Here is a 15,751-nt window from a genome sequence, read left to right on the forward strand (position 1 = left end):
TTGTCCTTTTGCAGGGCCTGAAAAATACTGTTTTTGATCTTTTTTCCTCTTTCCAGTCCAATACATGCAAATACACCGGGTTAACGTGGGGAGAGATTGTTTCCTTGTATTTTTTTTTTTAAGGCTGCCTTTAAAGCCACCTTAAATCCCAGACATCCTGGGCAGCTTTCTGGGAGGAATCCTGAGTATTGAAACCTCTAGGCATGAGTTTGTGGCCAACGTGAGAGCAATGTGAAGCCATGTTTTGTGCCCAGTGTGGAGCGAGGGCACTAGGAACTGGATTTATATAGATGCTGGTTTTCTTAAAGAGCTTCTGCTGGCCACTGAGTAATGACCTTCATGGAGGCAGGTGGAGGGAAAAGTTGTTTCTGTATGAAGCACTTAGGGAATGAGGCAGGATGTGGGGTGAAGGTTCAGAGGGTTTGGATCTGCCAATGAAGTTCTAACCCTGGAATGTCTGTATTGGGAGCAACTGACTAGCTCGGGGATTGGTGACAGGATAAAGAGCCTTTCACCTTTGTCAGTGATTCAAAGCCAGCCTAAAGTTATCTGATCTATGTGAAATGAGTTTGATGGGCCTCAGCCCAGAGGTCCCTCCACACCTATTACACGTGACACCGATTGGCCCCTATGTTGGCAGTCTCAGCAAGGAGGCAATGGCATGAATCAAGAATAGGTGTGCTGGGCACATGGGCGGCATGTGAACCGCCAGCTGGGAGAGGCTAGCTCCCAGCCCCGCCCCTTTCACACACACACACCCGGTCAGAGCCCAGAGGTCCTCCCAGCGCAGCTGCTGGCCCCCGCCCCAGGCTAGTGCCCCCAGCCCCAGAGCACTGGGAAGGCGGGCGGCGCAGGTGAGACCCAAGCTGGGGCCATGAAGACTATTGGAGCTGCGGCGGGGGGAAAGCCAAGGGGTAGTGGCCTGGAGTGGAGCATGGGCACGGCCACACCTGGCTGTTTGGGGAGGCACAGCCTCCCCCAGCCTACGATACTTACCACCCAGGGCTGTGCCCACTGAACTCGTCTACTCTTGCCACATGCAAATTCCTCGTGAGGTGGGCAGGTTTCCCCCAGAACAACAGATCTTGACATTAGCCCCCCTTTGCGATGAATGGGGCAGTTCACAGCTCTCAGAGCTGCTGCACCAGGCTCTCTGCAGACTCAGGCAGACACCATTTGCTTCACATTTTCAAGCTTTCCCTTGCAGCCACGAGAGGTTGAGACCTACTTCCTTTTGAAAATGAAAGCTGCGTTTCTGATGTAGTCACCTGACTCAGGAAACCACAACCCTTACGCACAGACCTAGAGTGCCTACTGTCTTCATCTGGGCCTGGCCAGGTCCTGAGGCAGAATTCACGAATGGTTGTGAAACACAATAAGATCCTCAGAGGGAAGGGAATATATATTGTTGTTACTAGTCATTATTTAGAATCGAATTAATATTCATTCATTTGCATGCAAACAGGATCTCGGGAAGCCAGAGGCAACCACTCCAGCTGGGAAAGAAGCCGAAGAACCACTCCAGAGTTTACTAAGCCAGTGACTTTAAAAAGGAAAAAAATGGGGCCAAGGTCCCAGAACCCCAGAGCTGGAATCGGAACCATGGAAAGGCTCCCCAAAATGTCAGCCGGGGTAGCATTGGGGTGTCTGAATGACAGAGGCTTTGTGCTTCTGGCCGATGGCTCGGGAGCAACTTGCCATCTGTCATCCCTGCAGGTTTCCTGACAGCAGCGCGAGACTGGCTAGCACGGCGTGGCTCCAGCCCACGTCGCTACTTGCTGAGTGGCTCAATTGGATTGGATTTTAGCAATAACGAGGGTTCAGCCGTCAAACAAGGCAGCTGCAGGAGATTGCATGTGGGAAACTGAACAGGAAAAAGGCAAACAAGTCACCCTGCCCGCTGGGCTATGCCTGCACATGGAGACACGGAGAGCACACACACTCTGAGCTATACATGCCAGATACACACCACATAGAGCTATATATGCATATAGGCCCTCATGCGTGCACAGCCAGGCGTCCCCTCACCTAGGCACACACACACAAACAACCCCTGGATCCAAGATAAGGCTTGCATCCATCAAGCAGTTGTTTCCACTGACTCTGTTTGTAGCCTGGGGCTGGGGCTGACCCCTTGGTCACTGCCACACATCATGCCGAAGTGACGATGATTGCCCCACTGCGATTGGATCTGTCTCTGTGATGAATGGGGCCAGGCAGCCCCCTCCTTCGATCTGCCCAGCACCATGTGTTCAGCCACCAGGTGGCTGAGGTCTTTCACCTGTCAAGAGAGGGAGGTGTGACAGTGTCTGGGACAGCTGGACACCAGCAGCATGGAGAGGGCTAACGGGAAGGGCAGCTAGGGATGGTGGCTCCTCTGAAGGGCCCCGACACAGGTATTTTCCACCGGACCCTGCTCCCTGGAGATGGGGTTGAAACCGGGCAGTCCTCCAAGAGGTGGTAGAGGGCACCCTGAAGACTCCCACTCCCACTCGTGGGGGAGACCCCACAGACTCTGACTGCGGCGTCTCCCACTGGAAAAGAGACCTCCATAGAGAGGGGGGAGATCTGATGGACAGTAGGTTCCATAGTCCCACCAATGCCTCTGTCAAGCAAAGCCCGGCCTCCAGCCCCAGCTCCGGTCTGGAGTACGGGTGGGGAATGCAGGTAGGGCTGCCTGCGTCCACCCCCAAGTCATGGAGCTTGGCAAGGAGCTCAGAGCCGCACCGATGCTGGCAACAGAGCAGTGAAAAGTTCCCCTTGGGGCGAAAGTAAACTGCAGCTCAGAGCTGTGTTTTCCCAGGCAGGCCAGCCACTGGCATGGAGTCAATGCGCTTTCTGTTGCTTCCCGAACACACACTGCTCTTTCTTTCTGTTCGGGTTGTTTGTTCAGCACCCCCCTGCCCCACACCCCCACTCAGTATCACCCTCCTCTGCAGCCCCAGGCAGAAGGAGCAGCATCCATTGCCTCTGGCTAAGGAATCGCCTCAGATTCCTTGGCTGAATTCCACTTGCTGCCTGGAAACACAAAGGATCCCAGCAAAGATTTACCTGGAACAGATCAGCCTCCCCACGAACCAGGGAGTCCCGGCAAACCCACCCCCCCGTGACGTCAGCTGCTTCAAAGAGGAGTGTGGTCTGGCTGGCCAACCCGAAGGCCACCCCCGCCCCACCCTGGTTGGACTGGCTCCACCATCTTGGTTCCTTTGCTTATTCCCTGCATGTCAATGTTTCCTGGCTTGCTCTGTTTCCAGCCCCATTTGTTCCAGAGTCCCAGCTGTAGGACTCTGTCTTCCTTGTCCACCCCTGCCCCATTGGGGAAGGGTTAGAAGGCAGCACTCACAGAAGCCTTCAAAGGTCATCAGAGAATCAGTATAACCCTAGAAATAAGCGGCTAGAACCCACTCCATCAGATGTATGAAGTAAAAGGTACAGGAGCAGGTATAAATACATTAAAGGATGTCGGTTGCTTTACCAAGTGTTACATCAGTCTAACGAGATAAATCAATTAACAGCAGGATACCAAGGGAGGAGAAATAACTTCTGAAGTGGTAAGAGAGTGGCCCATTACAGACAGTTGACAAGAAGGTGTGAGCAACAGTAGGGAGAAATTAGTATGGGGGAAATTAAGTTTAGGTTTTGTAATGACCCAGTCACTCCCAGTCTTTATTCAGGCCGAACCTGATGGTATCTAGTTCGCAAATTAATTCCAGTTCTGCAGCTTCACGCTGGAGTCTGGTTTTGAAGTTTTGTTGTTGAAGAATTGCCACTTTGAGGTCTGTTGTTGAGTGACCAGAGAGACTGAAGTGTTCTCCTACGGGTTTTTGAATGTTATGATTCCTGATGTCAGATTTGTGTCCATTTATTCTCGTGCATAGAGACTGTCCGGTTTGGCCAATGTACACAGCAGAGGAGTATAACCCTCTGGGAACTTGCCCTTTTATCCTGTATATAACTTGGGACACAGCGCCATCTAGTAGCTAGAGCAGGTACTCAGGACTCCTGGATTCCTATCACGCTTCTCCCATTGATTCGCTGCGTGATCGCAGGCAGCCCACTTCCCCTCTCTATGCCTCAGTTTCCCCTTCTGCAAAACCGGGAGAATGATAAGTCCTTATCTCCTGGGGAGTAGCGAGGCCTAATTCATTCATGGCTTTAAGATCCTGATATGGGTAGCACCAGAGACAGGCAAAGCACTATCATCCCCGGGCCTTCTCAGTGCAGGCATAGCTAGGCACAAACTCCTTCTAGCTAGACGATCAGGGGCTGAAGGTTGTGCCAAGCGCTATGGAAAGGCCATTTTCCTTAGATTTACACGCAGGTCCCAGATTTAGTCCACAGAGGTGAAATGACGTGCCAAGTCACCTCAGCAAGTCAGTGGCAGAGAACCCAGGAGTCCTGACTCCCCCTTCGCTGCTCTAACCCCTGCCCTGCCCTGCCTCTTGTACGCATAACCTGAGCAGTAGCCTTCAGGAGCTGTAGAGTGAGCAAACAGAACGGCTGACCTATAAAATGGCCCAACAGAAACGCTATTTTATGCAACACACAGTTAACCTATTGAACTGGCTGCCGCAGGACAGATGGATGGGTAGATAGACGGGATGTTAATGAGTCAAACGCTGGAGCGTGCGTCAAAAGAGCATCAGACGTGCAGACGGATAATAATCATGTCTACAGGGAAACCAGCTAGGATAAAAATAAGCAGAGCCACTAGCTCTTCAATTACAGGTGATTGCCAGACAGGGGTCAAGAAGACGCTTCTCTCCCTGGGATAGCATAGCACAGCTGGGGCTGCACCCTCAGAGCACTGGCCAGCAGAGAAGATCAGCCTGGATACACCACTGATCAGAGCTGCAGCAGCAGTTCCTATGTCACCAGGTCTGTGAATGGAAGGGGAAGCTGACTTGGGAGTCAGGTCTGGCATTCCTTCCTGGTTCCGCTACTGACTCACTGTGTGTCACTCGCTTCCCTCCCTGTGCCTCAGTTTCCCCCATCTGTAAAATGGGGATACGGGATCTTGGCCCACCTTTGGAGAGTGCTTTGAGATCTATGGCTGGATATTGCTAAGCATTAGTATTGTTAAAATTATAGCTAGTACCAAGCAGCTAAGAATGAATGAGCGCTCAGCTCCGTGGTCTTGAAATCTTGCCAGGAGCTAGGCGGGGCTGCTTATCTCGGAAGTAAACTAACCAGGCCTCATGCCCTCCAGAGCTGATCCAAGAGCTGGTTCCATCCACCGGGAGGGGAAAGGGGTGATATTCATGGCAGCTTTGGACCCAATTTCACTCTTTCCCTGGAGCTGCCCGGAAGGACTGTTTATACAAAAAGCGGAAGCTGAGCTTTGGGTGAAGGGGAATGGGTCAGATCAGCAGGGTTTAAAGACCACGTTCTGCCATCAGCTACAGCCGGGCAACCCCACTGCAGACAAGGGAAGTATGGGGCAGCAGGGGCAGCATATGGCCCTTCAGATAGATACAATTTCTGCTTGCTGGAGCTTCACGTGTTAGCCTCGTCCTAACCCATAACGCAACAGATTGCAATGGGGCACTGCTGCCTCTGGGGCCGTGACAGTAGGATCTTATAGGGTCCCTGGATTCCATACTCCTCCTCTCGGCCATTACTCTGATGCTGTCCCTGCTGAGTGCAAGTGGGGAAACAGGAGACCGACGAGGCTCAAGCCTTCGGCCTGGCGCGGGCGGGTGCCGAGAAGGGGGCAGGCTGCAGAGGAAAGCAGAGATGGAGGAAGGACGGAGGCAGAGATGCACAGAAAGAGGAACCGGTCTGGCAACCAGTTTAGCCAGAGTCTAGTTTCGACTAATCCCTAGAAGGCAAGAATAGCGAACATACAATATCCTGCTAGGCAAACGGCACCAGCCGCTTTAACCCTTTGCTGCCCAAGCATCAGGGTGTCAGGCCACCTAGAGACCCTCCCCCTAGCAACCCCATGCTGGAGAAGCCCCTGCCCCTTCCTTTCCCCATGCCCCAGGTGAGCGTAACCTGAGCTGTTGTAGAAAGTCAGTGGCAGCAGCTGCCCAGATCAGGTTTCCCCTGTCATGAATATTCAGCACTCCCCTGGCCCAGCCTCTGTTACTATTTACTTAGGCAGGAGTGGCTGGATCTCGGGTTAACCTTGACACAGAGCAAAAGGGAGCAACAGGTAAAACAGCAGCTCCCCTGCACCTGCCTCCACATGCACCTGAGATGTGACAGTCGCGGTCCCCACCCTCTCCGGGCGCAGTGCAGCCCCTCAGTCCGCAATAGCGCCCTGGAGCTATCCCAGCCCCCGGTTCCCTCTCTCCTGCCACTGAGTGTTCCCTCGGGGAGCAGAACGCAACCAGCAAGGGGCTGAATCGAAGCAGGTACGTTGGCCAGGGTGTTTGGGGGAATGGGGGGCAGGAGAGGGAAACCTGAGCCCCGACGTCGTGCCTCAGTGCCTCCATGAATGTTTCATTGATTAGTACTGCCGAGGACCGGCCAACCTGGTGCCGAGCACCTTGAGCTCTGGGGAAGTTGAGGGCGCTCAGCCCCTGGCAGGATCGGGCCTGAAGCCAGCTTCAGGAGGTGGCAGGCTTGACCATGATCCAGGGAGGATCTGGACGGCTCGTGGGGGAGTCGGAGCCTTTCCCCTCAAGTGGGACCTGTTACCTCTAGCCCAGGCTGGCAGTGACCAAAAGCTGCTCCTGTGTGATTGGGATCCATGGGAATTGGGGCGGCGGGGGGGTGGGGAGGGGAGCGCATTAGGGGCATTCATTTGTTGCCATCTCAACAGGGAGGCCAAGGAGTCAATGGGCCAGGGAGACTCAACTCTTCTTAGCCCTGGAGATGGAGGCACATGCCAAGGGGGGCGTTTTGGGGGCATGGTTACCTTGTCACTCCCCTGGCTAGCCCTGATCGGTAGCTATCACTGGCCATCAACCCAGCAGCTTTCACGGGATGCTTTTTTGGTAAAGGTTCAGCCTTCCCAGGTGGAACAGACAGCTGGTGCCTAATGGGGTGGGGAGGGCTAGCTCAGTGGTTTGAGCATTGGCCTGCTAAACCCAGGGTTGTGAGTTGAATCCTTGAGGGGGCCATTTAGGGATCTGGGGCAAAAAATTGGGGATTGGTCCTGCTTTGAGCAGGGGGTCGGACTAGATGACCTCCTGAAGTCCCTTCCAACCCTGAGATTCTATGATTTCTATAACCCACTAGCCCAATTCATCCCTGACTAGAACTGCTGAAGTCTCTCTGGGGCCTCTCCGGGACAGACCTAATGACAGCAGCACCTGCCCTAAAGAGCCCAATGGAGGGGGAAACATTGAGTTTGTTCCATGCAAAATGAGCTTAATCCTTGGCCTGCTGGTTGCCAAACGAATGCTAAGGGGGTGGGGGTGTAGAGATACTGGCCATTTGAAGCCCCTGAAGGGTTATACCAGCCCTCCCCCGTGCTGGGGCTGCCCCCCGTCATATGCAAACACCAGCTAGAGATGGCAAGGGGCTCCCCCACCCCCTTGTGGGTCACTGACATAGGAAAGCGACTGCACGCGGGATGCACCACGGCAGCTCCTTCCATGGGAATCTCCTGCTTGGGGTAGAGAATCTCCTGCTTGGGGTAAGGCTGGGTAGGTTTTGGAGCGGCCAGTGGGAATTCTGGAGGGTTGTTTAGGGGGTAGGTAACAGCAGGAGAGGAGTCTCATCTCACAGGCCCCCAGGAAGCGCTGCATGGAGAAGGGTCTCTCGTGCCATCAGCAGAGCAAATGGGCCACTCAGGGCACTGAGAGAGTGAATACGGGGGGAGGGGTAATCAGGGGGGATCCAGAGGGCAGAGATCTCGATACTGGAAACCTTCCCCACCAGGCATGAGGAACTAGCACCCCCCCTGCACCCCCCAATATACCCCTGCCTGGGCTCTGCTATTCTGCCTGAGCTATGAATGTTTAACTTGCTGAAATATCTGATGGACCTGGCCCAAGGTTATTGCTACTTCTCACGGGATGTGCCCTCTCGTCACCCGCTACCTGCGAAGGCTGCCTGTGCTGAAATCTCCCTCCTCCCCCCCGGCTGATGTAACACCGACCGCCCAGCTTGCAGGAACTCCGCCACTCGGTCACAAGGCTGCAGAGGGGAAATGGAGCCCCTATGGCTAACAGCACCTGTGGGGGCTCAGGCCCGTCTCAGGTATGCTGTGCTCAGGGAGGAGGCAAGAAGACAGTTGAGCAGAGAAGCCCAGGGAATTGCTGGCCAGATCCTCTGGCAACCTCCCTGTGTCCTCTCCCCTCCCTCACATTGTAAGGAGAAAAGAAAAGGAGGACTTGTGGCACCTTAGAGACGAACCAATTTATTTGAGCATAAGCTTTCGTGAGCTACAGCTCACTTCATCGAAAGCTTATGCTCAAATAAATTGGTTAGTCTCTAAGGTGCCACAAGTCCTCCTTTTCTTTTTGCGAATACAGACTAACATGGCTGTTACTCTGAAACCTGTCATTGTAAGGAGAGTGATCACTTTAGATAAGCTATTACCAGCAGGAGAGTGGGGTGGGGGGGAGAGAAAACCTTTTGTAGTGGTAAACACCCATTTTTTCATGCTTTGTGTGTATAAAAAGATCTTCTGTGCTTTCCACAGTATGCATCCGATGAAGTGAGCTGTAGCTCACGAAAGCTTATGCTCAAATAAATTGGTTAGTCTCTAAGGTGCCACAAGTCCTCCTTTTCTCAGTACAGGAGGTCCCTGCACGTGACCGTGGGTTCCACTTCCCCAGAGAGACCCACTGGATTTCAGGGCCAGGGTGACTTTGCCTGGGATTTGGCTACTGGGCTCATTTCTGATATGGGAATTTTCCCTGTACGTTTATTTGGGGGGGAGGGCGGGGGGCTAGTGGTGGTGCTGGGTGTGTCCTTCTGTGACTGCCTGTCACTGTTTGCACTTTACCCGGGGATCTCTGCGTACGCATGGGTCTGTTTGAAGGTGGATGTACGGCCACGCTACGTATGTGTGTGCTGGATTCTCAGCAGGTGCATGTAGGTCTGCACAAGAGCGTCTGTGCATACGGGTGCCCAGACAGACAGACAGACTGAGCACTGTGGGTGGTAAGAGCTCAACATAGGGCTGATTGGGTGTCCAGCAGCTCCGTACGGGATGTTCGCGGGGCAGCTTCTCGCCCCGAGTGGGACGGCAACAGAGCACCCTCTCTTGCTCTCCAGCTTGGAGCTGAGGGTGTGAACAAGTGCAATCTGCAAAGGAGCCTGGGGGAAGCAACCAGGCTCTGGGCTGGGATAGGGACAATGCTAACAAGGGGTGCGGGGGGGGGGGCGGCGTCCTTGAACCTATGCCAGGGTTCCAACCTCAGCCTGACGCAGGGGCCCCGAGTTCGACATTTATCCTCAGCACCCCACCCCCTCGCCCTTCTCCCTGCCCTCCGCTCCCAAACGGTGACGTAACCCCACCAGCTGGCCGGCGTTCACACCGGAATGGGAGAGGTGCCCCCGCAGAGCCAGGCGCCCGAAACACCCCCTGTCGAATGCCCTGTCTGTCATTCACACTGCTTCCAACAGAACCCCACCTGGGTTAACCCTTTGGGGACTAGGCCCAAGTTTCTATCGGTTACGTAAAGACAAATCCAGGTGAGCTGCACCAAAGCCAACAGAATGGCAGCAGCTCTACCGTAGGGTGACTCTGGCCCACAGCCCCTAAAACCAAGCTGCCTCTATCAGCGGGTGCTGTTCTGTAGGGCAGCGGCGAATGGAATGGGTGATCGAACAGGCCTTTTTGACAGCTAACAACCCCAGTGCTGCACATCTTCCTTGGCAGTCAGCCTGCTATGGACAGATAGGGGGAGACCAGTTCGCCACGGAGTGGGCCAGTTTTTCTTACCCTTCCCTGGCTGCACAAATGGACAGACCGACCCAAGGGAGGCCGCCCAGCTGCACCCATGTTAGGTTTTTCCGACTCACTCCAGTATATTGCTGAATGTCAGCAAGAGCTCTGCTGTCTCTCTAGGTCAGGCAGGGCTGATGCGCCTGTGTACAGGACACCCCATGAGGGACTGACCATCTCCCTCCCCCCTCCTGGCTGCCACCCTGGCTACAGAGCGATTGAATGTTTCTATACAAACAGCTGGAGGGAGTGATCAAAGGGTGAGATACGCCTTCAGCAAACACCCAGATAGGATCATGCCGGAGGCTGTTGCCGTCCAGGAAAAAACCAGGGTGGAACCCAAGGACTTGAAACTGAAGGGACTAGCAGCAGGAGCATTGATTAGACCCGATCTGGGCATCAGGAGACCTGGACTCTATTTCTGGCTCTACCCTTGGAGTATGTCACTTTGCCATGACTCAGTTTCCCCATCTGTAAAATAGGGATGAACAGGAAATGGATCATCGTTACTCTGGCCAAATTTCCAAACAGAGTGAGTTTTACCTTGGGGCTTCAGGACTGGGTCTTTCATATGGACAAAATGCCTACAGAACCCAGAGATGGCCCAGTTCAATAGAATTATTCAACAGGTTTTTCCGATTACTGGGAGCATGCTTAGGCGTGGCAAGACAGGATAAGAGATGGGCCGTGACCCCACACCATCTTCTGTCAAATTAAGACAGGATGCAACAACTGAGAGTAGCAAAGAATTGGCCAGGGGAGAGAGGGGGAGAAAAGTAGCAATGAGAACATGGACTGACGTGGGCAAAGATAAATGGTTTGGAGGTGGCTCTTTGACGCACCGTAGTGACTATAGGCCCCAGGCAAGATCAGGGCTCCATTGTGCTAGGCACTGTGCAAACACATTGCAAGAGAGTCCCTGCTCTGATGTTTAAGTAGACCAGAGAAGCAACAGAGAGGGATCAAAGGCACAGACAGGGGTAGTGACATGGGCCAGTGTCCCACCGCAGATCAGCAGCTCAGCCGGGAGTGGAACCCCCCCCAGGCCTCCTGCCTCCAAAGCTAGTGCCCTAGCATCTTGCAAATGAATAGCTCCCGCTGCGTGCGCTGAAGGCTCGCTGCGCCAGGCTGCGTCATCACGTTGCAGTGAGTCGAGGCTGCAAACCCAGCGCCACAAAGTGACAGCTGCAGGGGCCACCGCTCCTTTGACCTGGGTCTCCCCCGAGGCCTTGCTGAGACTTGGCTAATTTTTGAGCCCTGAGTTTCCCTCACAGCAACCGTTGCAGCAGCTTCTTCAGAAACAACCGCAGGGGGAATGCCCATGCTCAGTGACCGAGCAGGTAGCCCTGCCACCTGCCAAACCCAGGCTCCGTTCCTGCTCCCCTCCTCCTCTGTTGTTGGCAACGTTGGTCTTTGTGGGGGGGAGGGAAAGGGAATGGCCCTCTCCCTGGGGGGCAATGGGCTCTGAAGGGAATCTCAGCCAGCAGGGGGATGGTCATGCTGACCCACGACCATGAAAGGGGACAAGCGAAAGTGAAGACAAATCAGATGGCACAGAATGGATAATGTAATATATTGGCTTGTGTGCACAATCAATGCTGCCCTCTAATGATCAGCCCACAGGGTAGAAAAGGGACCGGTCCTTACTCTGCCATCTGAAGGGGCTCTCCCTTAGCATAGCTGCGGTTTTGGAGCTGAAGATCTAGGGGTCTCATCTACATTCCAAGGGAGGGCATGGTGTAAAATTGATCCGATTGTCCAGGCAAACAATAAACCCTAGGAAAAGGTCTGCTAACCTATCTGGCTTCTCTCTAGAGACACACTCCTCTGCCACCAGAGAGGAGAAACCACCATGGCAGAGAACTACAGCTGGTGGAAGCTCACCTTCCTGCGGAAGAAGAAATCCACCCCCAAGGTCCTGTACGAGAGCCCAGACATCTACGCCAACGAGAACCACCAGGAGGCCACACGGACAGAGGTGGGGAGTGATGATGGCGCCGAGAGTGAATTCAATGTCCGGCTGGAGAAGATCGTGGATAAGAACACAAAAGGCAAACATGTCAAGGTCTCCAACTCCGGGCGCTTCAAGGAGAAGAAGAAAGTGCGATCCACGCTGGCTGAAAACCCCAACCTCTTCACCGATGGTGAGCGGGAGGAGAAGTGAGGCAGGGGAAAGCGGGCATTTGGGGGAAAGCGCTGCAGGGTGGAACCGACGCCCTGAGGCCATTGCGCATGGACCCTTCACGACTCAGAGCCAGCCTAGATGTCAATTCTGTTCTCTCCGCAAATGAAGTAATGAGGGGGCAGGGACCGCCCCGCTGTAGATTTCAAAGACTTTCGGTTCTGATGTGCACTCACAAAGGAGAAAGGACTCGATACTTTTTATTTAATACCAATCATATTTAAAATAAATGCCACTGGGTGATCGTCACGAGATGGAGGCACCCAAGTCTCGCTCTGAAGCCTTGGAGGTGGGGAGGAGTCAAACACAGGGCAGTTCAGAGGCCCCTTGCAAACACTCTCAGTAGTGCCCAAGGGCTCAGAAGCAGCGGTTGGCTGCAGGGGGCCATGGGATGGGAGGAGCCAGCTGATTCTCATCCACCATTCTACCACTGCACCTAGAAGATGGCTGAGAAGAGCTAGGAACTTCAGCTGGCTCTGCCCTGGGGGATTTCACAGCAACTAGCCTCAGCTCTGTCCGCACCCACTGACACGGGAAAGGTAAACGTAAGGCTGGCTGGGAAACAGGGTTGCACCTTTTAATACCACAGAGATTCCCTGGCCTGGGAAAGAGAAATACTTGGCCACAGGCAGTCACCAGCTGAACTGGTGGAGGCAGAACTGGGAATAGGACCCAGGATCCTCATTTCCTGGATAGCAGCACTCAGCCAGTTGAGCTAAAGGAGAACCAACCTTAGCTGGAGCAAGAACGTCTCTTGGCCTTCAGTTACTACAGACCAACACTTGAGTAGATCTGATCTTCCAGCCAGCGGGGGCACGGGGGTAAGACAACTAAAGATTCCACTGATAGGAGAAACTGCGGCCAGTCGGGTGTGGGGTCTGGGGGCTTTGGAACGGGGCTACAGCCCTGAGAGCTTATTTTCTTTGACTCACTGTTGGGCACTGGTTGATGTAGAAACCAGCTGGAGTCTGCTAGGGTGACTCTCTAAGAGAGGACAGATGGTCTAGTGGTTAGCACAGGAGCACCGGAACTGAGAAAGCCTGGATTCTATTCCCGCCTCTGCCTCTAGCTATGCCTCAGTTTCCTGCTATGAGTACGAAGGGGCCATCTTTCGAGTCAGCTTTTGGACCATAATCTTGCTTTGACGTTTCCTTCTCCACAGGTAAAAAAACGCTCAAGGACATGCTAATGTTCCCAGTAACTTAAATTCAAGGTTATTTGTTAACTTCTTTCCCTGCATTCATCTGCCTCTGAGTGGCTACCAGCCACAAATAGCTGGCAGCCCAGGTGGACTTTAGCAGCAGAGATTCTAATAACTCACTCATCAAGCCATTTTGCACTCATAAAATCTGCATGTTTTGCTGAACTTTGTGCACGGGAGCAGTTGCTGAATTCACGTGGTTTCTGGCAGAAGTGCCTGATGCAATGATGCAGAATTCTCTCCCCCCTCCACTGGGTTACAAAAGGAAAAGTTTGATGGCCCTTTTAATTTCCAAGAGCCATTTTGCTGCTGATACTTTAGAGGCCTTGATCTTCCTGGCTGGTGCTTTTTTCATGTTCAGTCGCTAATTCAGGGGGCGGGCAGTTAAAAGGTGAACTGTTTCCCGTGCTGGGGAGACTGAGAGTTGGCCACCCTACGCACAGTGTAGGTGGTGGCGTGGGGGAAGAGGGGGAAGGTAACACCTTGCACCCTTAAGAGACAAAACATGCTTGTAGTTAGGGCTCATAGCCGGAAGAGGCATCTTCTGTAAGTGTTTGTAAATGTTCTTTGTTAATAAACAAACCTGAAAACAAAGGAAGCTCAGTGGTTGATCTATGAAAACACCCCAGGGTTGGACCAGATGGAAACCTGTTCTGCTTGAAAAGATCGAGGGACCCTAACTCTCCACCCCTGCACAAGGGAGCAGGTGATACGGTTTCTAAATTAAGGGAGGTGGTGTCTCCCTGCTCCTAGCTGTACGTAATGAGTCTTCAGGGCCTAACTGGTGCCACCGTTGAGCCTATGGAATGCTATCTTCAGGACTCTACGGAGGCCGTAGAGGTGAAGTGCGCATGCAGACGTACTGGGGGAGCTCCAGAGAAACGGGGGTAGTGCTCTAGGAGGAGGGTGCATTCGTGCAGAGCTCTCCGGGTCCAGTACCGCTTCAGCGGGATGCATTCAGACACACCATTTCAGCCAAAGCCATACTCACGCACACACAGCCCTGTCGCTTCCTCTCATGTTACCAGTGCCCAGCATGGACTCCCTCCCTCCCCCCCATCTCCTGATGCCAGGAGTCAAACCTGCTGCCCCAGCAGACAGGAGGGCGAGGCGAATCAGGCTGGGCCCCTCCTTGCCTGAGCATTGTGATCAACACAAAGTTTCACAGGGACGCTCAAAAAGATTTTCTGTTTATTAGCAGGGAGTGGCTGAGCCTGAAGCTGAAAGAAAGTAGTGACCTTCTAGTTATTATAAAGGCCATATTATCCTACCAGCTTTGATTCAGACAGCCCCCTTCCCCAATATTTAGCCACTCTACAAACACACAGCCCCTAGATAACCCAGGCATATTGTGTTCCCCAGCAGCCTCCACCCTTATAGCTTGTTACCAAAATAAACAGAGGAAGAATTCTGCAGACACACAAGGTGTTCTTTGTCCCAGACAAGTGATCAGTGAGAACCAGGGATCCTTGAACAGGTGGGTGGAGAGGAAGAAGGATGTAACTATTGGCTAAGACCTATGGGGATGGAGAAGGAAAGGCAGGAGGCCTCTGCAGATCTGTTTACACGGCAGCCCATGCTGCAGCATCTTGCAACACTATTTGAAAGCAAAATTCAAGCTGCAAGTGGCAGCTTGCTGCCCATCAGCGGCGGCTGGGAATGCTGGAAATTTACTCACCTTTGTCATTAGTCACTGTGAGCAGAAAATCCTGGTCTATTTCCCCGGGCATCAGATTCACCGCAGCTACTCTAGCTGTCCTCAGCCCGACAAACCAGCTTACAATCAGCTATGTAGGAGGTACAGCGGCTCTAAACTGACAACGGAAAAGCTGCAAGGGAGGGGGAAAAAATAGTCTCATCACTTCATCGTCTATCAAAGAGGATTACCTTGCTCATGCCTGGTTAGAGCACTCGGTGAAGGCTGGGATAGGAAATAACTCAGCAGGAAGCAGCTGAGCTGTCAGCTTAACATGTTGGTACAGAACCTAGCACAAGAGAGGCCCGATCCAAGACTGGGGCTATTAAGCACCACAGCTATACGAATATGAAGGGGGGCAGAGCAGAGCTGCAAGCAGAAGCTGTCTGCTACTGTTCCTTTAAGATAGGTTCTGTATTTTGGGGGAGTTCATTCATCCATGTGGTACTCTCTGATCTGTCCGAGCAGAACCTCCTGCTCTTTCCTGTGTCTCTGTCCACAGTTCTGATCTCCCCAGCCAAGCGGAAGATTTCTCAGCCCAATCACTGAGCCGGTGGCCCCCTGGGGCTTACACAGCTGCCTGACTCCTGGCATTGGAGTAGGAAACATTTTCGTCTGTTTTAAAGACACTGCTTTGAAATGTTCTCATTTTAAAATAACCTTCTCCGGGGTAGGTACCTGGCCACTGTCTCCACCGTATCTGAGCACTGCCATCTTTAATGTACCTGTCGTCACAAACCCTGGGGAGGCAGGGCTCCTTTTACAGCTGGGGAACCGGGACACAAGGAGCCTAAGACCCAGATTCTCAGAGGTGTGTCAGCA

At 53.2% G+C, this 15,751-nt stretch overlaps 2 protein-coding genes across 2 annotated transcripts in view; one reads left to right on the forward strand and one right to left on the reverse strand.

The window, feature by feature from the left end:
• Positions 1–15,018, reverse strand: part of CDK5RAP3 (CDK5 regulatory subunit associated protein 3) — a 28,979-nt gene extending 13,961 nt beyond the window's left edge. The window contains exon 1 of the mRNA XM_073326350.1: positions 14,912–15,018. Coding sequence (XP_073182451.1) covers positions 14,912–14,920 — 9 coding nt within the window. The 5' untranslated portion in view covers positions 14,921–15,018. The remainder of the gene's footprint in view (positions 1–14,911) is intronic.
• Positions 6,113–13,827, forward strand: PRR15L (proline rich 15 like). Its single transcript, XM_073326355.1, has 2 exons — positions 6,113–6,359; positions 11,666–13,827. Exon 2 carries the CDS (start codon positions 11,703–11,705, stop codon positions 12,012–12,014), a length of 312 nt encoding a protein of 103 aa, XP_073182456.1. The 5' UTR covers positions 6,113–6,359; positions 11,666–11,702; the 3' UTR covers positions 12,015–13,827.
• Positions 15,019–15,751: the final 733 nt, after the last annotated feature.

The sequence above is a fragment of the Lepidochelys kempii genome, chromosome 27 (assembly GCF_965140265.1).
Source record: "Lepidochelys kempii isolate rLepKem1 chromosome 27, rLepKem1.hap2, whole genome shotgun sequence".
Classification (NCBI taxonomy): domain Eukaryota; kingdom Metazoa; phylum Chordata; order Testudines; family Cheloniidae; genus Lepidochelys; species Lepidochelys kempii.